At 38.8% G+C, this 23,196-nt stretch overlaps 1 protein-coding gene across 3 annotated transcripts in view; it reads right to left on the bottom strand.

Moving 5' to 3' along the window:
- PRKG1 (protein kinase cGMP-dependent 1) overlaps window positions 1-23,196 on the bottom strand; it is an 891,251-nt gene that overhangs the window by 177,843 nt on the left and 690,212 nt on the right. For all 3 annotated transcript variants that reach the window (XM_048859225.2, XM_048859224.2, XM_048859227.2), the window contains one exon: window positions 19,779-19,873. In XM_048859225.2, the coding sequence (XP_048715182.1) occupies window positions 19,779-19,873 (95 nt within the window). The remainder of the gene's footprint in view (window positions 1-19,778; window positions 19,874-23,196) is intronic.

Raw genomic sequence — 23,196 nt, forward strand, 5'->3', positions numbered from 1 at the left:
GGAAGAAAATGCTCCAAGTCTAAATTGCTTTGCATTCTTCCCACAGGAGACCAACTACACACAAGCCCAGAGAATCCAGAAGTCCATAATGGCAGCAGTACAATATGTTGCTGTCCTATCTCATAAACAGACACTCTTAAATTGTCCTAAAGATATTCTATTTATTTACTTTTGTAAACTACAAAGTTTTAGAAAGACAGCCCTCCAGTGCTGATTATTTCAATGATATTGATAGGAATGGAGGGTGAAATTCTGGCCTCATTAAAGTCAGTGGGAGATCTGTGAATTCAATGGGACCAGGATTTCAGCTGCAGGAGTTGCAGAACATTCAGAATAGGTCTGGTCTACCAGCTCCCTGTTGTGCTTCCACTTTGATGTTGCTGTGGGATTGTAAAACAGACTAGAACAGAATATTGGGGTAATATTTTTCTTTTTGTAGCCAACCAGCACTATTTTTCCTTCCACATATTATACGTGCACTGGTGTCCTCGTCTAAACATAATGGCTCAGATGATCAGGTGCTGTAAAGGATGTAGCTTCACTGAAATCAAGGAACATAGCTAATTTGCACCAGCTAAGGATCTTACTCTGAATTGTTAAGTAATCTTACAGAATTACTATATATTCATCCGCAAAAGTCAGTTCACCCACTTAACATCCAAGAACGATCAGGCATTCAAGACCAATGGCTTGATTATAATGGGACTTTTTAAAAAGAGCTGCTATAGAACAATAAGTATATCACATGTTGCGTTAGGTTTCACATGCTCTGGGGTTTTGTGAGGTATCATTCAGAGAGAAAGAGCTGGCTGACATTTTAAACCCCAACATTTTCCCAGGGAAACATGAGGTTTCGACAACACAGACATTTTTCATGGGAAATTTTTTATTGCAACTAAAATTTCAGAAATTTTTCAGTTGGAAAATTCTAAATGAAACATTTGATTTCAAATTGGCATTTCAGCATTCTGAAATGTCTGAAATCTCAAAACTGCATACGTTCTTCATATATTTTGACTTTGTCCCATTTCAGGTTCAAAACAAATACCAAAATAGTGGATTTTTCTGCAGGATATAAAATCCATTTTCCAAACATCTCTACTTCAGAATGCAAGAGATTTAAAATAGACATCCCCAAAAACCCAGCAGAAAGGCCTCAGCTGGGCCCCTTCTGATGCCATTTGAAAGGCAGAAGGGAGCAGTTATGAGGACGCACACAGCACTGGCAAAAGACCAGCATGTCTGGTGAAATCTCCTCAGCTATGCACTGCCGGGTTGTCAGTTTCATATTCTGTATACTGTGAAAGGCAAACTGCACTCTGGGATGTACATTCTCAGAGCACATGAAATTTAAAATTGACTATGTGATCTAATGATTGCGCATTTAAATAACCACACTATTTTGTTTATTTATACACACGAAAGCAGCCAGATATGGTCCCCCTAACAACAGACTGTCCTCACCTTATAGAGTTTCACATCCCAGGAAAGAACCTATGACTCACTCCCAGCTGCCAAACATTGCAATATTACATCCAGTACAACAGCAGTCACCATTTAAAACTTACCAGATGCCTCAGATAACTAAACAACAGTACCTCAGAATCTGCAATATTACCTGGTATTGATTAGATTAGGGATGGGGTATATTGCAAATTCTGAAATAACATTAACAAAGGCAAAATAAAGACCTCCCACACAACAGTAAAGTTGGTAAGAGCAATCACCATACAGTATATATGCAAATATAACAGTATATTCATAATAATAAAATAATAGTAATATCTGATGACCCAATTCTGCAGTCTTTTACTTTGGCAAAATCTCAGTGCCCAGTATTACGTGTTGCTACTCCAACTAAAGTCAGTATCAGTTTTCCTTGAGTAAAGACTGTACGATTGTGCCTTTTGGGTATAACAATATATAATACCTTCTTAAGTATCGTACATTTTTAGTTCATGGGGTTTGATTCTGTTCAATCATACATTCAATTAATATCTCGCCTTCTTATATTCTTGTAAGATTCAAAATGACATGATTATTTGTTAGTTTCACTTGATTTATACTGTTTTTGAACATTACTTTATTGTAGAAATTAAATGTGTTTTTGTATCAAGCCGAGAGGCAACTTTACTACTCTCCTTCTAACAAACGTATATAAACCAACTATCCAGGCATTTTAGATAGACTGGTAACTGTCTTCTAATGGACTCCTGTCAAAAGGAAATTTTCTATTTGATGGAATAAATTAAAAATCTGTGATTTTTGTTTCAGCACACAGAAAATACTTTATTTGCAGATGTTTTATTAACATGTTTTAGAGTAGCAGCTGTGTTAGTCTGTATCCGCAAAAAGAAAAGGAGGCCTTGTGGCACCTTAGAGACTAACAAATTTATTTGAGCATAAGCTTTCATAGCTCACGAAAGCTTATGCTCAAATAAATTTGTTAGTCTCTAAGGTGCCACAAGTCCTCCTTTTCTTTTTATTAACATGATTCTCTATTTTCCATCAGTATCAAATTATTTTCATTATTATGTATTTTATGTAAACATGTTTTTGAAATGCAAAATGGTTATTTGAAATTCAGCACAGAAGGCAGACGACTGATAAGACACAAAAGACTCCAGTTTTAGTGCTCACTGATCTTCTAGCTCCAGTTTATATTCATTTGTTCCTAACTCTTAGTGCAGTATTTATTAACGTTGTTGGATTGGAACACTTTGTTTTTATTCAGCTTTATTATAAAATATATCTACATCTAATTTCCTAGGCAATTTCACATCAATCCAAGAGTCTTGAGGCAAGACATTTGGGGAAGGTATATGAGGCAGCTGAAAAACAATCTCCTGCTTTATACCCACATTCAATAAATCTAATAGCTACTTGAGTCATTTTAGGTGCCCATCAAAACAAAGCCATTGAATGGAGCTCATTCAAATGATCATTTTCAACTTATATTTACAATTTTTCCACTTGAAAGCATAGAGAAAGAAGGAAGCATGAAAAAAATCCATTGCAGCATCGTTAACTAGAGAAGTCATCCTCAAGAAAATTTCAATCAGTGAGATGTGCCAAATGGTGGTGTGACTGAAATCTAGGTGACTAAAAGCTCTCACCCTAAAAAACTTATCCAACACACTAAAAGAAACATGAGAAGGCAAGAGCATTTTGTAACTGCTTTAAAGCTATCTCTGGGCAAACTAATCAGCTTAATATCCATGTAGTGAGTCACTTTTACAAAGCAGGCTACATTTAAAAAGTGGTTCCTAAAGCCAAAAGGAAGAAACCAAAAAGATTATAAGAGAAGATGTGAACTAGGATAACGGATTGTATGTGTTATTCTGATACTTGTAACTACATCTCATTGTTTTTCAAGTACTGTACTTGCCATATGCTTTTGTCCTGAGGAAACCTTTGGCATGTTTAGACCTGGAAGAGAAACTACTCTGTTCTTTGCCAGCTGGCTCAAATCTAAAAACTTGTACAGCTTTCAGACACAAATATGAAAGTCAACATCATCAGCAAACACAGCTGCATATTATCTTCATATATCACCAACATATAGATTAGCAAAACACAGATCATTGGTCAAACAATTATCTGTCAACAACAGTGATACTGAAATCGATTGTTGCTATTTCCAGAACACCTTTATAGAAAGGGTACTCCGTGACAATCAGAAGTTCATGGAAAAGTGAGATCCCAGTTTGGCAAATTTCACTAAATCATTTAAGATGAGCACCAAATGAGGGGAAAATATTACTTTATATCTCTTACAAAAACAAACATTAAATACGTTTGAATTGAAATAGATATTATCACATTTGTAGTATCACATGACATGACTTCAGCTGCCTGACTACTTAGGAGTAAATAATGTATTTGAGAGAGAATGTGTTGATCACATTCTTGAATTTCCATTATCCTTTAAATGTGAACTACATCCCCATAATAATGATAAGTTGATCACTAGAAGGATAATCTTAAAAATCAAGCAATACATCCTGTGACCCCTTTCTTTTCATACTCCGTTCACTGTTTAAGTAACCAATATTAATTTTCAATAATGAAAAAATACAAAATTCAAAGGTTACAAGGTTACAAGAAGATTCCCTAATTGGAACAAGAATGAATCATTGTACAACACAAGCAAAACTTTCTGATATACAGTACAACTACCCATCATCTTGGTATTGGTGGACAATTTATATATATGCTTCTTAGGTCATTTAGCTTGGAGTCCAGGAGTGGGACACACAAATGGTAGAACACAGTTACTCTGCAAAGACCAGTACTTGTAGAAACCGTTGATCATCGATTACATATAAACATTCTGAAAATTCGATCTTAGTAATTTTATACTGTACATGCATTAGTTTATCTTAAGTGGAGAATCTAAAAAGAAAAAAAGTCCATGTAAAGTCCAGTAAAAGATATGGTAGATGGTGTAATGTTTAGTATAAAAGTAAAGAGTAGTTGATAGGCCAAATTACTTTTTATCGGTGTTTACAGGTCATGTGCCAGAGAGATGTATCTATTGAGGTATCCTCACTACATAATAAGTGCTGCACATAGGAAAGAAAGCTAAATCATTATGAATTGTAATTATGTGAAAAAAATCATTATTCAGTTTCTTTGGCGGGAAGAAGATAAAAAAATATTTCCCCAAGTTTTACACCCTGTAAAACAAAAGCTGAAAGTCCTTACATGTTTATACCTCATTTTGTTTACTATTGCTTGTCCAGTCTTGCAGGCCTTATTTCACTGAGGGTTTTCTAAACAAGCATTGTAGCCTCAAGCCCTGTGTTTCATCTCTGTTAGATATTTTTGTACTATATTTTCCTCCTTTTAGAAGCCTGAGGTGAGAATTCAAGGAGCCCTGTATTGATGGAAATGAGTCCCTTGGTCCAAGCTCTGCAACACAACCAGTTTCCCTGACAGCATGAATCCATTTCTGATGGATCAGGTGGGAGAGAGAAGTACAGGAAAGGTTCTGAAGATTTATTTGGAGTAGGGGATGGAGTTATGGTGCCTGTTTATTGAGGTATGTTGGCTGATCTAGCTAAAAATGTTGCAAGGTTAATAAAAAGATGAATATATTTTAAAATGTTTGCACAGCTCAGATGTGCTGTTTTGTCCAAAACCCAACCACCATCCAAAAACCTGCTGCTGCTATAGATTTTGTTTTTGTTAAAACTGTAGTTTTAGCATTCCTCCTTCAGAGATTAAAGCACCTAGGTAAATGTTCCAGCTCCTATTGGGCATGAAGAAGGCAATGGGATGATGGTTTTTTACGAACACAATCTATTTGTTGTAGGGGTGGTGTCCTCCAATATTTTCATAATTTGGATCCGCTCTTTATAGATTAATTGTGCCATGGATACCTTCTTTCCTATACAGGATTGCTCAGATCACCTTCCTTCCCATTTTTAATCGAGAGGACTCCTTACAGTCTCACAGCGTGGCCCACTCCCTTTCCCATTCATGATAATGACACCCTTGTGGCAACTGCAGCAATTGCTCACATAGAAAAGCAAAACTATGAAAGTTTAATGTATTTTTAGCTGTCTTTTAATACAATTTAGCAGCTGGGAAGAAAGAGAGCCAGTACAAAGTAACCGGCCTGCTCTTCACAGGCCAGAGTCTGAGAACTACTGCCATAGATGGTAGGACTCTTGTGATTGCCAAACGTGGCTCAGGAAGAAAGGGAACCAGTCCCATAAATGAACTCAACAATATGAGAGCAGCCCAATACAGTGAGTTCTTAGTGTTACAGCTACATAATACAAGTTAATCCTGCCAGTGATACAGTCAGTAATGCAGGAAAGAGATGTATTCCAGCATATAATCTGTTCTGTTCAGGGGCTAGGATTCGACAGTATCCCCCCGACCCCCAGTAATATCTCCATGGGACAATAGGTAATTTTAAATCTCCACTGTGATCAAATTCCTCACTCTTGGTCAGTCGAAAGCGTCCCACACCTTTCCAATAGTCTAAATTCATAACAGACACTGACGGAAGAAAATGTTTTCATTGAAAATGACAGCAGGTAAGGACAATACTAGCACCAGTCAAAGCATAGCACTGAATGAGCCAGTGGAGAGAACCAGCATGCTGTACAGCACACCTTGTTGAAAAAACAGGGAGGCTAGTTCTTTGCTTTCCAGAACCAGAACCCAACTATACTGTCAAATAACCTGGTCTGAGCTCAGACTAGTGCTGGCCACATACACACCTGATTGATCACTACTTCCTAGCTACTAGTACATGTCAGATTAGAATAAAACATTCCAGCAGCAACATCAAAAATATACAAAACCTAAATTAATCAGGTTAACAAGTCAACTGTTGCTAAGATTTTAATGGAAGGCACAGTGCTGTGCAATCAAAATGTCCAACTAACATGATATACCATACTGATATTCAATGATAAGTTTAGTCAAGGACATTCAAAAAACTTTACAACACACAACTGTTCAGGCAAAACAGGGGCTGAGAGAAATGGCAATAAATTTAGTAAATTAAAACTTGTATTCTCTGTCCCTACAGGAGATTTGTAATAAGCTCCCAACTTCTGTGTGTTAAATGAAGGGGAAAATAAGAAATATTTGATAAGTAACTGAGAGAGATAACAGTTGCTTCCTATTGTTAGATAGGAGATAGATCTCAATAGGATATTGAATTTTATTATTATTTTTTAAAAAGAGACCCATTACCCTTCTGCATTTTGTCTTTCTAGGACATGTTCAGGTCACAGGGGAGGTGTTAAATTCACTAAGTGGGGAGTTTTGTAAATTAGAAGAGGGAAATGAGCAATATAACATGCAACTCAGTTTCACTGTGCAAATTACCTCTTTTCTAAACATTAAGAAATCAAAAATAGTCAATCCCAGATTAGACAGTTAATTAAACCAAATCAAATAACCCTTGAAGGGCTACATAGGATATTAGCTCAGGCAGATATGTAAGGGCTTTGGGAAAGGAAAGACTTAGGGGAAAGGGATTCCAGGATGAGAGGAGTCTCGCTGAAGAGTGGTACAGGAAGGAAGTGAGATGATGAAGATCAGGTAGCTAGGGTGGAAAAGGTTATCTTAGGAGAAGGATCTGGTTGGCTTTGAAGATGGAAAGCAGGTTTCAAAATGTTCAAATACATTTAAGTTTTGGATGGACATCCAAATATTTTGGGTCTTATCTGAACCAAACTGTCTTACTTTTTGAGGATTTCCTGTCTGTGTAAGGAATACGAAAAAGGCAGAAAATAAACAATATTAGAATTATAGTAGGGCTAAGCTCAGTTGGTTCTTAAATATCCCCAGCAACATACATGAGGTGTGGGGCAGACAAAATGAAAGTAACCGCTATTCTGGCAACTGACTCGTAATATTGTCTACAGCAGGAGCAAACAAAAACATTACATTAAAAAGGAGGATACAAAAAATCAATAGTGCTGTCAATGTTCTAATATCTTATTGATGTTTCACATATTGATTTTGGTCATAGGCCTTTCAGCTATTAGATGTTCAGAAAACTTTTTAGGGAATATATGTGGTTCGTTCATGAATCCAGAAAAACACCTTAAAGTTTTGATACTCTATAGACTGCCTTCGAGATCTAAAGAAGCATTAACATTTCAACATACATTATTTCTAACTTCCCAAAGCAAATTCTTACTCCAACATGGCTACATGTTTTATTTCCTCCTCTTTTTATACACAGGTTCCTATATCTATAAAGATGAATAGAACTAAATTCTGATCACAATGATTTAAGAAAATTAAATTGAGGGTAGAAATTTGGCCTAAAAAGTTTCTGAGCAGTCACAGAGGAGATTTACCACTCCTACATACATAAAAATACTCTTAACATTAATGTGAATTGCTTATGTGTACTGATGCATAATACACTACAGAGATGTTTGAGGTTACAGAAGGTAGAAGTTACAGCACAAATAATAACAAATGTAAGAACATAAGAATGGCCATACTGGGTCAGACCAAAGGTCCATCTAGCCCAGTATCCTGTCTTCTGACAGTGGCCAATGCCAGGTGCCCCAGAGGGAATGAACAGAACAGGTAATCATCAAGTGATCCATGCCCTGTCACTCATTCCCAGCTTCTGGCAAACAGAGGCTAGGGACACCATTCCTGCCCATCCTGGCTAATAGCCATTGATGGACCTATCCTCCATGAATTTATCTAGTTCTTTTTTGAACCCTGTTATAGTCTTGGCCTTCACAACATCTTCTGGAAAAGAGTCGCACAGGTTGATTGTGTGTTGTGTGAAGAAATACTTCCTTTTTTTTTGTTTTAAACCTGCTGCCTATTAATTTCATTTGGTGACCCCTAGTTCTTGTGTTATGAGAAGGAGTAAATAGCACTTCCTTATTTACTTTGTCCACACCAGTCATTATTTTATAGACATCTATCATATCCCCCCTTAGTCATCTGTTTTCCAAGCTGAAAAGTTCCAGTCATATTCATCTCTCCTCATATGGAAGCCATTCCATACCCTAATAATTTTTGTTGCCCTTTTCTGAATCTTTTCCAATTCCAATATATATTTTTCAAGATGGGGTGACCACATCTGCAAGCAGTATTCAAGATGTGGGCGTATCATGGAATTAGATAGAGGCAATATGATATTTTCTGTCTTATCTGTACCTTATGTTTTCCATTGTGCATTACTTTGCATTTATCAACATTGAATTTCATCTGCCATTTTGTTGCCCAGTCACCTAGTTTTGAGAGATACTTTTGTAGCTCTTCTCAGTCTGCCTGGGACTTAACTATGTTGAGTAGTTTTGTATCAGCTGCAAATTTTGCCACCTCACTGTTTATCCCTTTTTCCAGATCATTTATGAATATGTTGAATAGGACTGGCCCCAGTACAGACCCGTGGGGGACACCACTATTTACCTCTCTCCATTCTGAAAACTGACCATTTATTCTTACCCTTTGTTTCTTATCTTTTAGCCAGTTACCAATCCATGAGAAGACCTTCCCTCTTATCCTATGACTGTTTACTTTGCTTAAGACCCTTTAGTGAGGGACCTTGTCGAAGGCTTTCTGAAAATCGAAGTACACTATATCTACTGGATCCCCCTTGTCCACATGCTTGTTGACCCCCTCAAAGAATTCGAGTAGATTGGTGAGGCATGATTTCTCTTTACAAAAACCATGTTGACTGTTCCCCAACAAATTATGTTCATATATGTGACTGGCAATTTTGTTCTTTACTACAGTTTCAAACAGTTTGCCCGGTACTGAAGTCAGGCTTGCTGGTCAATAATTGCCGGGATCACCTCTGGAGCCCTTTTTAAAATTGGCATCACATTAGTTATCCTCCTGTCATTTGGTACAGAAGCTGATTTAAATGATAGGTTACAGACCACAGTTAGTAGTTCTGCAATTTCACATTTGAGTTCCTTCAGAACTCTTGGGTGAATACCATCTGGTCCTGGTGACTTCTTATTGTTTATCAATTTGTTTCAAAACCTCCTCTAATGACACCTCTATCGGGGACATTTTCTCAGATTTGTCTCCTAAAAAGAATGGCTCAGATTTGGGAATCTCCCTCACATCCTCAGCCATGAAGACTGATGCAAAGAATTAATTTAGTTTCTGCACAATGGCCTTATCATCCCTGAGTGCTCCTTTAGCATCTCGATTGTCCAGTGGCCCCACTGGTTGTTTAGCAGGCTTCTTGCTTCTGATGTACTTAAATTTTTTTTTTGCTATTACTTTTTGAGTCTTTGGCTAGCTGTTCTTCAAATTCTTTTTTGGCTTTCCTAATTATATTTTTCCACTTCATATGCCAGAGTTTATGCTCCTTTCTATTTTCCTCACTAGGATTTAATTTTTACTTTTTAAAGGATGTTTTTTGTCTCTCACTGCTTCTTTTACATCGTTGTTTAGCCATGGTGGCATTTTTTTGGCTCTCTTACTACGTTTTTTAATTTGAGGTATACATTTAAGTTGAACCTCTATTATAGTGTCTTAAAAAAGTTTCCATGCAGCTTGCAGTGATTTCACTTTTTGGTGTTGTACCTTTTAATTTCTGTTTCACTAACTTCCTCATTTTTCTGTAGTCCCCCTTTCTGAAATTAAGTGCTACAGTGTTGGGCTGCTATGGTGTTTTCCCTGCCACAAGGATGTTAAATTTAATTATATTATGGTCACTATTATCAAGCGATCCAGCTATATTCACCTCTTGTACCAGATCCTGTGCTCTACTTAGGACTAAATCAAGAATTGTCTCTCCTCTTGTGGTTCCAAGAAGCAGTCATTTAAGGTGTCAAGAAACTTTCTCTCTGCATTCCATCCTGAGGTGACATGAACCAGTCAATATGGGGATAGTTGAAATACCTCATAATTACTTTGTTTATTTTAATAGCCCCTCTAATCTCCCTGAGTATTTCACAGTCACTGTCACCATCCTGGTTAGGTGGTCGGTAATATACCCCTACTGCTATAGTGTTATCATTAGAGCATGGAATTACTATCCATAGAGATTCTGTGGTACAGTTTGGTTCATTTAAGATTTTTACTTCATTTGATTCTATTCTTTTTTTCACATATAGTGCTACTCCCCCACCAGCACAATGTGTTCTGTCCTTCTGATATATTTTATACCCTGGTATTACTGTGTCCCATTGATTATCCTCATTCCACCAAGAACCTTAATACTCTTAATCTTAAAATTCGTAGCAGAATAACTAAGCAGGAGGTTGGGAGATATACATGGAAATCAGTAAGAGTTCTCTTGAAAATGGAAGATACCCCTATAAGATACATCTTACAACACATTCACTATTCAAATGGTCTGTGGGATGGCAGAGTAAGTCAACTTATTCAATTAACAAAATAAAATATTCTTTCACAAAATGACCTTTTCCACCACACACATCAAAATGTCATACAACTAAAGAAAGTTCCCTGGCCCAGCCCCTTCCTTCAAAAAGACAAAAGCAAATCCAGGATACAAAAAAAGATACATCAAAACCCAGTTTAACTGATCTAGAATGGTAAAGAAGTGTTAATTATTATTATTATTATTTATATTATGGTAATATCTACAAACATCAACCAAGATAGAGGCCTCATTGTGCTAGGCTCCATAAAAACACTTAGTAAGAGACAGTCATTGCTCTATTTGGACTGTAAACTCTTCAGACAAGCCAGACAAGATTTAGGAGAAAGACAGAGAACGGAGGGAAAGATTAAGTACAAGACCACACATGACGCTTGTGGAGAGCCAGGAACTGAACCCAGATCTGCTGCGTCCCAGTTCATTGTATTAACTACAAATCTAGCATGCATGAGTTTGTGCGTCTCTCTGCATGCATGCATGTTTTGTTTTCCTAAATCTGGATTTAGAAAATACATATTTTGCTCTTTGTGGAAGGGAAAACAGATCAGAGAGGATACTATTTTCACAGAGTTCCCTGCCTTAACCTTGAGCTTCCAGCAGAGATGAGCAGATATGGTTTATCACCCAACCCTTTACATATGTACAAGACTTGTGCAGGGAGCCTTCCACGTGGTTTTTCAATATGGACTGTCTTAAAGTAATTCACAAGATTTGCAAACTAGTCTCCTCAAATGGGTCATCATTGTACTATATTATGTTTGTAATCCACTAAATTTAAAAAATGCATTTCATTGTAATTTAACTAAACCACAAAAATTATTTGCAGAAAAATATATATTTGAATGGACTGAACACCAACATAATTGAAGAAGACAAAGCTGTAATGGAAACACAGAAGTGAAAACCAGATACATTAATTTCAAAGAAAGATTAGATGGACAAATGAACAAACTATGTTTCTTCATGAGTAACATTTTGTTTCAGTAAACTTGTTTGTTTTTTCCCCACATCAGCAATATATACCTCAGTCACACAGAACTAGCTACCTCTTGGGGTAACAGCATAAAATATACTCTATTCAAAGACAATCCACTGAACATATATTGATGGAAACATCAGAACAAGCTACAATTTTCATCTTACTATCTCAAAGATATAGTTGAAAACATTGCGCCTGTTTTTAAAAGCTACATCCATATACACTATTTATAGTGTAAAGGGGTTATTCAAGTAATTGGGAGTACTTAACTAACAGTGGACTTTGGGAGACACCAATCCACATCTGAGCTTCCTGGGAATGTTCAAACTAACATGTAAACAAAAAGCTGAAACATTCATAGACATATGACTTGCTCAGGGGCTAGAAACCCCATATTGTGGCTGTAATGTTGCACAAGAGAAAGACTATATAAGGCCCTGGAAACCCCTCCATTTTGTCTTGAAAGAAACTGGAACAAAGGACAGTAACTACGGGGGTATGAGTGATTGCTGGACCCAGATTAGGAAGGAGTCTAGTCTGTCAAAGAAGCTTATTGGAACATCTCTGAGGGTGAGATTTTACCTGCATTTAGTTTCCTACTGTATTAGGCTTAGACTTGCATATTTTATTTTATTTTGCTTGGTAACTTACTTTATTCTGTCTGTTATTACTTGGAACCACTTAAATTATATTTAATAAAAACACTTTTTACTTATTAATTAACCCAGAGTAAGTAATTAATTCCTGGGGGAGCAAACAGCTGTGCATATCTCTCTATCAGTGTTATAGAGGACGAACAATTTATGAATTTACCCTGTATAAGATTTATACAGAGTAAAACGGATTTATTTGGGGTTTGGATCCCATTGGGAACTGGGTATCTGGGTGCTGGAGACAGGAGCACTTCTTAAGCTGTTTTCAGTTAATCCTGCAGCTTTGGGGGGAAGTGTTTCAGACCTGGGTCTGTGTTTGTAGCAGGCTAGCGTATCTGGCACAAGAAGGCAGGGTACTGAAATCCCAAACTGCCAGAGAAAACAGGCTCAGAGGTAGTCCCAGCACATCAGGTGGCAGTCCCAAGGGGGTTTCTGTGACACAACCCGTCACAGTTAAGAGTCCTGTTTTTGGTTTAGAGCACCAGTATTATTTTCCTATTCCTAGAAACATTTGCTTATTGTTGTGAAATTGAGAATAAATGCAACTACTTTGGATTGGGGATAACAGTTAATACTGAAATAGCAACTGTAGTGAAAAATGCCATAATCTTTTTATTTATTTTTTTAAATAAGAAATAGCATCACAACCAGAAATATCAACACCACTAAAGAGGATGGATCTAGACTGTTCTTGTGGTACCAGATGACAGAACGAGGAGTAATGGTCTCAAGTTGCAGTGGGGGAGGTTTAGGTTGGATATTAGGAAAAACTTTTTCACTAGGAGGGTGGTGAAGCACTGGAATGGGTTACCTAGGGAGGTGGTGGAATCTCATTGGGTTAGAGGTTTTTAAGGTCAGGCTTGACAAAGCCCTGGCTGGGATGATTTAGTTGGGGATTGGTCCTGCTTTAAGCAAGGAGTTGGACTAGATGATCTCCTGAGGTCCCTTCCAACCCTGATATTCTATGAAATAAACAAAACACACAACCACACTAATGACTACCATAACATACGTATTCAGTGTTTCTAGTATGAAGAAACACAAAGGACACTCTTTAATATAATGCTCAGTGTATTGGATAGCAAAAATTGAAGCTGTGTATGTATGGCCTGCTTTTGAGAAATATTGAGTGCCCCAAACTCCTCATGAATCAACGGGATATGCAGATGCTCAGCACCTCTGAGTATCAGGTTTCTAATTCTTTATTTAATGGTGTTCCAATGTATTCTAGAACATCTTCAGAAAGGTTCAGAAAGTGAGTTTTCCCCATCAGTGATAAACTGTATTTGGTAGAAAGCAGTAGTTTGAGATAATGTGTCTGCTTTTAAACCTCAGTAGGATTTTGCCATTGACTTTAGGATTTGGCCTGTTACATTTAACACAAATACACAAAGAACATACTTAAAAAAATTAGATCCAAAAAGATATGGTTTCAACATGAGCACATGTATTACAGTAAGAACCTGCTCTGAGAGGCCTAAATGCAAGCCCTACATAACACAAACTTCAGCAGTTTGCTGGAGCAGCCTCACTTTCACCTGTAAAGGTTTAAATGGATATGGCATCCATCCTTCCAAGGGTAAACTGTGGCTTCAGTTCCATTGCAGAAATGGGAATTGGTGGCCATTTTGGAGAAGGGCAAAGCTTTATGAGATTAAAGGTAGAAATCAGAAATTAATGAGAATTAAAAACTTTGCCTTTTTCTAGGACCTCTCGCTAGGTCCTGACATCCAGGCTAAATCTTGCCAATTCTTTCTGCATAAGATCTCTGAGATATGGCCTTTCTTATCCATCTACACAGCTAAAACTCTCATTTAAGCACTCATTAGCCTGTGTCTCAATTACTGCAACCTCCTGCTCTCTGGCCTTGACAAATGCAATTTCCTTCCACTCATATCCACTTAGAATGTTGCTGCAAAGATCATTTTCCTATCCTGTTACTTTGACGATATCACACCCATGGACGGCAGGTATAATATGCCAGTGAAGGCTAAGCCTTCCCTGGTGCAGCTGCCACCGACATGCTGCCGGACATCAGATCCGCAGTGGCCATGCCCCTGTCCCATCCCCAAAGCCCCCATCGTCTGCTGCTGCTGCTTCTGCCTGCCTGCCACTGCTTGCCGGGTCCCTCCTCTGTGGGGGCAGGGGAGTGAGGAGGGAACACGGTGAGCCAGCGGTGGGCGGGAGGGACTGGCGGGGGAGTGAGGTGGCTCCGTGTGCTGGGGCTGGCTAGGAGCAGCCCGGCCCAGTGCTTGGTGGGACTGGGGGCTCAGCCTAGCCAGCAGCTCAGGGAGGGGGGCGGCATGGCCGGGGGCGGCCCAGCAGGTCAGCCTGATGTGGCTGGGGTGGGGGGCAGCAGCTCAGCCCAGCATGGCCGGCGGCTTAGCCCAGTGTGGCCGGAGGCCAGGTGGCGACGGCTCAGCCTGGCACTCAGCGTGGCCGACGGCTCAGGGGCCTGGCGTGGCCCCGGCTGGCCCAGTGGCTCAGCCTAGCATTGCCGGCCTGGCAGGGTTGTGGTGGCTCAGCCCAGTGTGGCTAAGACCAGACCGGTGCTTTGGGAGGGGGGACGGCCCAGTCTGGCTGGGGTAGGCAGGCCGGGACTCTTACAGTTGCAGGGGGGCCCTCAGGGCTCCTTCTGTTATGGGGGGTTTGGGGCTCCAGCATGCAGGGGATGGGGCCTCAGGGGGATGGGGCATGTCCAGTGGGCTTGCCTCCCCAAAGCGGGGGTTCACCCACTGTCTGTGATTACACCCTTGTTTCAATCCCTCCACTGGCTCACCCTTCTCGATCACATCAAACTTTAGATGCTTGTTTGACTTTCAAGGCCTTTCAAAGTCAATCCCTACCCTATCTATCATCTCTCATTCCCTATCAAGATTTTTATGTCCACCTCCATTTAACCCATGAAGCCAGTCTCCACTGCCTACTTGTTAAATTTTCAAACAAACAACTTCGTGCTTTCTCCCAGGCTGCCCAACACAGTTGGGAGGCACTCCCCATATGCAAAGTTACCTCACCGTCTATCTTGAAATCCCTCTTTAACACGCTCCTTTACTGTGATGCGTACAAAAGCTTAACAATGTTTAGTCTGGTTGGTGTGCAGAGATCACTGCCTATCACGTTGACCAATAGTATTACGGTGTTTACTTGTACACCTCCATCTGTTGTCTCTGGTCTTATACTTGTTAGCAACTTGAGGCAGAGTCTGTCTTTTTGTTCTGCCTTTTTTTCCTGTCTTTGTACAACACCTAGCATGATCCAACACCTGGTCCATGACTAGGCCTCCTTGGCACTACAGTAATACAAATAAATAGATAAATAATAGAAACATTCAGATATTGTGAGACTTACATTAAAAATAATGCAAGTTGGCAATACTGAAACTTTAACTAAAATTCACAACATAGGAAATTTCAGGAATGGGGAAAGTCTGTCAGGCTCAAAATGCCTGGCTAAACAAATCAAGTACCACGTCCTTCCTCATCTACCCAGAAGAAGGGCAGCTCCTCACAATTCTCCCTCCATCCACATGAAAGATTTAAATGGAAAAAATACTTCTTTTTACATGATTTCACTGGAGTGTTAAAATTAAGGAAAGTTTTCTTTCCTTCACTGTTACTCTATCCTTCCATTGACTGCCAACCCCTTTAAAAAAAAAATACATGGAAAATTAAAGGATGAAGCTGTATATTTTAAGGGGCATTATTTGGCAAGTTCCAAAGAAAAGCAGCATAAAAATATGCTAATAATGTCAAAAGTGGTTGAAAATCCCTAATTTAGGAGCCACAGTTAATTTACAGAAACAACAGAGCAGCAAAAAGAAAGAGTACATTTGATTCACAGGTGTTAATTGTAATAGGCTGTTACACTGTACTCATATAGCTTATGGAATAATGATATTTGTTCAATCTGTTGAGAATTATAAAAATGTACTGCCAAGGTTCTGTAGCAGTTATCAATGGTTATTAATGACCTGGCAGGCTTTACATTGCCATATGGCATATGAGAGTCTGGAAGTGACTGTTGGGATCCTTAGTCAATAAGAGCTGAGAGCTTCAGTGAGATAACATTTTGAAGCTTTCAGGAAGAAAGGAAAGAGGGGGAACAAGGAAGATGGGTTTAATGAACACCATATTCTAGAAACACTGACACTGGATTTCTGAAAGGGGTACAATAGTGCAGAGGTTCTCAACCAGAGGGTTGGGTCCCAAAATTGGGTCACCAGAATGTTTCAAAGGGTCACAGGTGGCTCCTGTCCCAAAGGCCTGGCTGGGCTTGCCTCCCTGCAACCTCCAGGGTCCCAGCACCACTCAGGTTTGGAGTCTGGTTAGGCCAAATTTGAGTGAGTGGCACTGCAACCTCATGAGTCAGGTCACAACTCCACTTACACAAATTTGGTTCAGCAAGGAAGGCAGGGGTGAATGGCGCTGCAACCCTGGAGTTTGCAATGCCCGGAGTGGAGAGCCAAGCCCAGCCAGCCTCACAGCACAAGAGCTTGGGTGGCTCAGGCAGGTGATGCTAGGAGGTGGGGCTTGGTAGGGGAGCACCACCTCCACCCTCTGATGAACCTCAGCAGGCCACCCAGGCTGTCTGGGTTGGAGGGGTGGGACAACTAAAAAATTGGGGGCCCCTCCCACCATGTCACCTCTGGTGGCGGGCACAAAATATGATTGCTCACCCCCGGAGCTAAAATGCCTAGTTACAGTTCTGCCCCATGGCCTCCACCCCAAGACTATTTACTGAGTTGTGACGGGCCATAAACATTTACAAATGGGTCCTGAGCCCCAAAAGGTTGAGAACCACTGCATTAGTGTATCTACACTACAGATTAGAATCCCTTGTATCTCACATTTTTGGAAAATGCTAGAATTCAGCTGCTGATGTTATTCTCCATTGGTATGGTACAGAAAGAGCACAACAGAATGGATAAGCTACTATAGGGCTGTTTAGGTGCAATAGATGTTTACATTACATTATTTTCATGCTCCCTGCTGGACTATGTAGATGAGTCCTGCCACCTGCCTGTTGCTAGAAATAATCAATATTAAAAAATTGTCAAAAATTAATTTAACTATGAAATACAGCAAAAAATAATGTACAGTGACTATTTCTAGTCCTACAGTATATATTGTCATCTCAGACTGAATTAGACAGGAAACTGAAAGGCAAATGTGTTGGGAAGTTTAACTATTACTGTAAAAAATATGGCTGTGGTAATTTTGTGACTTGTTTTGTTTCTGTTATTGTGACTGGGATAGTGTAAAATGAAATGTGTGGTATACTGGCTAGAAAAATAGGATAATGCATGTTATCACAGGACTTGTACGTCAGCGTAAGTATTTCCAACGTATCATACAAAATACTTGTTATCCAAATTCCTTCTGTGCAGCAATATGCATAATGAAGACTGCAACTATTCAGCATTGCTGAAACAGTAAAATACTCCCTATTGCTATTAATTGTAACTGGATAAAATGCATATGAAATTACACATGAAGCTCAGTTTTTATTTTTAACACATTATCACTGTGGGGTAAATTTTCACAGCATTGGATGAAGTTATTGTTGAACAATTCCAATTGAAGTCAATGGGTGTCACATGACTAAAAATTCCAAAGAAAGCTTTGAAAAATTATCTTTAGCTGTTAACTAGGTACAAAGAAAATATCAAAAGAAAACATGTACCGCTTGTCTATATCTATCTATATTAAACTCATATTCACAAACATTTAATAGAAGCATATAGACACATCCTGCATTTTAAACAACAGTGACGTCTAAACATTTATCATATATATGTTGTCAGTTATTTATCTAGCTGCAGATATACTTCCAAACTATCAAATTTAAGTCTACCTACAGCATTACTGAGTTTACTAGTAAACTGAGCCTGCAGTATCTCAGATATGTACACTTTCATACAAAAAGCATCTGGGTATTATCCTACCTCTATACATTGAAAATACAATACCAATTATAGCAAGATTTCAGGTTAATTTCAGAAGATAAAAGCCATTTCATATTGAATATTTTAAAATATACAAATTGTTTAAATACCTATTGTGAATTAATTCATTTTAGTCTAAGGCAGCTAACAAACACAACTGTATTTGAATTTTTTTTAAAAAATTCGTTATTAAAAAATAAGAACCTAAACTCTGGAGTAGTTGTATTATTAGAAGTTGTTTGAGAAGGTGCGTTATGAGCCTTCTTCTATTTCTCAGACCTGTTTGTTTCCAGACTTATTTGGCCCAGAGTTGCCAACTCTCAAAATTTTCTTGCAAGTTTTATGATATTTGGTGTTTTTCTTGAAACCCAAGCTCCTGGAGTCATGTGGTTTTCTGAGAATTTCAGTTTTCGTAAAAAAAAAAAAGTTTCTAGCTCTCATGGCTACAGAGAAAAGCTTGGATATATTGCTCAAGTATACCGTAAAGGTTAGAAAATCAGAAGGCAAATTAAAATAACCTCAAATTTATTATTTAAAAAAGCTCATGGTTTTTAAGTTGATCTCGTGGTTTTGGTGGGCCTGCCTCTGACTCATGAGTTTTGGACACTTGAGATGGGTAATAATGTTGGCCAGTTCTCTCTAGATGTCAGAAGTGCCACAAAATTTGGCTAAAAGGGTTCTTGGGCTCTTTTGACGAAGACTGGTTTGTAAATGACTGAATGTGGAGGTTACAATATGAGAAAGAAAAGGAAAGGTTGCCATAGAGCTTATAGGCAGAGGTAAATTTTAAGAATGGGAGATTTAACTGTATGGTGCCCACTAACATTAATAGGAGTCATGCAACTATATCCCTGAATGTTCTACTGTACATCTAAACCTATAAAAAGTCTCTACATTGCCTTCCCTATGTACCTTTAGTACACCATTGAAGAAATGGAGTATTACACTTCTATACTCCTATTTAATATTAACATAGACATAATATATAATATTAACATAGACATAACATTAACCCCTGTGCTCACCCAACACATGAAACATACCACAAGGTGGAAAATTTTAAAAATAAGAAAAGCTTATCAGACCCAAATTGAGGTCTACATTCAGACATTTAAGTACAAAACAGGGATTTTAATACCAAGTTAAGGCCAAATTCCAATGCAACAAACCTTCACTACAGACTGGTTATCAGTGCCTCCAGGATGATGACTCAGCAAGATTGCTTAGAATTCAGTTCTATCTTCTAGCTGCAAGACCCCAATAAGCTATTCCAGAATCCCTATCTGCAGTGAATCACAGTTGAACAGCTATATAATTTGTAGTACTTACCCCTGAAGTGCTTTTTCTCCAAACCAATCTCCTTTCCCTAAAGTGCGGAGAAAGATTGGCTCTTCACTGGGTGAATCTTCACGAGTAACATTTACCTGTGGAAAAGAAAAAAACCAAAATGTTTTATTAATAAAACCTACTCATTTGGGAATGTATGAGTCATCTGATGGCATTTTCAATTAATAACCGATTCAGGTTCCTATCTGGTTAACTTGATAATTCCTGTATCCTGAACTTCCTTAGAGCCTTGCCAATCACCATTTTAGATCTATGTAATCAAGCGTACTACTATGGCCAGTTCCCCAAACAAGCCTCTTAGGCCATTCATGGAAATGTATAATTACTTTTTATTGGGGTATGTATTATTTTTGAAAATACTAATATGAATCGTGCCCTCTCATTTATTTTTGCGTTTGAGGCCCCAATCTGGCAATTGACTGTGTGAGCACAGGGGTCTGTTTGTATGGAGTCAGCTCTAGAACTGGAGGTCCAAATCTTTTATATTACAAGATGGACTTATTATGTGGGCTTCTTTTTACAGAGTTCTAGGTTATTCTGTTCTGCACCATTCACTAATCAGGAAACCAGTCTACAAGCTGAAATGAAGAGAGAACATTACAGAATGAAAACCCTTCCTCTTTGAATCATTGAATGCAATGAAAGGACACAGTCATGGACCCCAAATGCTAGCTGGAGCAGAAATAAAGAACTTCCATATATTTTTGATTTAAAAAATGAAAATAAAAAGCAATATAATAAAATTAAAAACTGCAAATGTGGCTTAACAGCCTTTAACCACCTTTGCCAATTTAATGAATGAAAAGTGGCAGTCTGCAGCTGTGCCTTGACATTTTTTTGCTGTGAAAAAGAAAAGCAGGTTTTGCAGATGAAAAGTGGATTTCCAACACAACTGAAAAATGATGCATAGTGTGAGCCTGATGTAGGCACAGATTAAAAAAATATATATGGGCAATACACAATGGTTGGAGGTCTTCACATCCATAGGAGATGGAGTTCCAGCACTGGAGGTGCTAATTCTTTTTAATTTTTCTTCTAATATCTTCTAATTGCTCTTCTGAAGACCATTCGACTTTGCATTAAGATAATAAGAAACCCTGATTTCCTTGTAGCTTGTTGTGTCTCCATGACAAATTGGTAAACTCCTAGCAACTACTGCAAGGCAAATCATTTCTGGATATACCACTAGTATTAAGGATAATACAGCACACTCCATTAGTCCACCAAAGATTCAGAAACCCCTTGAAAAGGTGATAGGTAGATCTGGGATGTATATGACCCTCATATGAAACGCAATTCTTTTCTTTGAACCTAGACTTAACTAGGGTGAACTCTGAATGTTTTAAAATGGTCAGATTGAGAGAGGATGCTGGGCCAGGTGCAACATCCAGTGCAATAAATTTAGTGGGCAGAGGAAAATGGCAACATTTCACCCTTAGATCAAATTTGCAAATCCCACTTGCATTTTGTGAAAATCTCAGGTTCTGCATATGCAAATTCACAAAGCATTTTGGGATTTCAAACAGTTTAATTTAGTTCTGATATGGGGGATATGGAAAGCTTTCTAGTTTAATTTTGTTGTGAAAACCTAAAAAAAACCCATTTCCTCTACCGTCTACTGTCTCTTGTTATGGGTGCTCAACATAGTGGTTTTGAGTCATTAATGAGCACTCAGCCTACAATAAAGTTTTGCAGTGAGTTATCAAAGATCAGATGAGGGTAGGGAAAGCGTAACAGATTGGATAAAACTGTTTGTAGCAGATGGAAAAAAACTAAGTAAAGAAAGACTTAATACATTTTAATCTGTTTCTCTGTGATCCTCTGTGTGTCCTAGAAAAGAAATGCCAAGGGATCACAGTTTAAAGTGATGATACACATTAATCACCAGATAATATGGCACCAATAATGCACCTATTACATTTGTGACATTGATTTTTACAGGAAAAATGGCATGCTACAGCACAGCATGGCACATGATTTCACTCTACTGACTGAGCACTGAACGGTGCCAGACTATCAGCATGTGGTGAGCAGAAGAGTGCAAACTATTGATAGTAAACAATTTATTCACCTTGCAGGATCCCAGCAGCAGGGCTTCAGCCTGAGCCTAGACATCTACATTGCAATTAAGCAGCCCCTTATCCCAAGCCCAGCAAACCAGAGTCCGCTAGCATGGGCCGGTCGCAGGTTTCTAATTGCAGTGTAGATATACCCTGGGAGACCAAAGGAGTAATTTGTGAGAGGAGCTACGCTGCCAGGATTAAGGAATTTTTAAGACCTTTCTTGTTCAGTTCTGTCAGGTTTTGCCCAAGATATCACTGCTGGACACACTGAGCTATATGAATATCAGAAATTGGAAACAGCTTTATAACTAATGGTCTTCTAAATATTCAAACCAATTAATTGCATGCAGCATGTACATGCCCAGGCACGTGGGCTGCAGTCAGATCCTTGTTTGATTTATTTAACTGTCTGACCCAGGGTTCAGTTTGGGATGTTGGGTGGCCATGTCTGTGCAAGGTATGGTCATATACTATAATCCATCTTATTTAACTGTTTGAGTGCCAGGGCTCTGGCGGTGAGTCCTGGGAACTCAGGCCTGTGCTGTGTTGTTGTCATGGCACCATTCCCATATAAAGCAGAGATTTCATATACTTGCCAAAGGCATTTATTAAATTTACTGATCTCCAGTTTCGCCATCCATCACCTTTCACCACAGTCCTCTCTGGAAATCTGTAGTAGTGAGGTGGATGTGCACACTAATAGTTAAATAGGGCACAGTGGGAATCCCTGTAACAGCCTCCATCTCAAGTCTCTGGTCAAGGGCCTGAGGCAAATTTCAGCAAGCACTGTTTTATTTCAACTGCCTTGGCTGCCCATCAGCTCTCACAGTCAACATGGGAATAAGCAATAAAGGGAAAAGGGAGTCTGCCAAAAAAACATTTAGACCCCATGTAGATATCCACCATAACATTGTGGCATTGCTGTTAGTGGCAGACCATGACAATTGGGTGCACAGAAATATTAGTCTATTTTGCACACTGACTGGTAAATCTGCCAATCAGGGATCTGGGGACTCTTCTGAGTACAGAGGATAGGGTGCAACCTGTTTCGAGTAGAGGAGGATACAGATTAGGCCAGTGTGTCTGGAAAGGAATGTTCATGTGGGGATCATTTGTGTCATGGTTTTCCTTCTTCAGAGAGGTAAGGAAAAGATTATGATGGGATCAGTTACTCCTGATCAGAAGAAGCTGGAAAAGCTTGAGAGTATTATGAAAGATACAGGGATGGGGTGGGAAGGGGGAGGAGTACAGGAGAAGGAGGGGGAGGATAACATAAAGGAACTTTCTGAGGCTTCATAATAAATGCACACCCCATAATGTACTCCATTTAGAAAACC

This window comes from Caretta caretta, chromosome 7 (genome assembly GCF_965140235.1).
Source record: "Caretta caretta isolate rCarCar2 chromosome 7, rCarCar1.hap1, whole genome shotgun sequence".
NCBI classification, from domain to species: Eukaryota; Metazoa; Chordata; order Testudines; family Cheloniidae; genus Caretta; species Caretta caretta.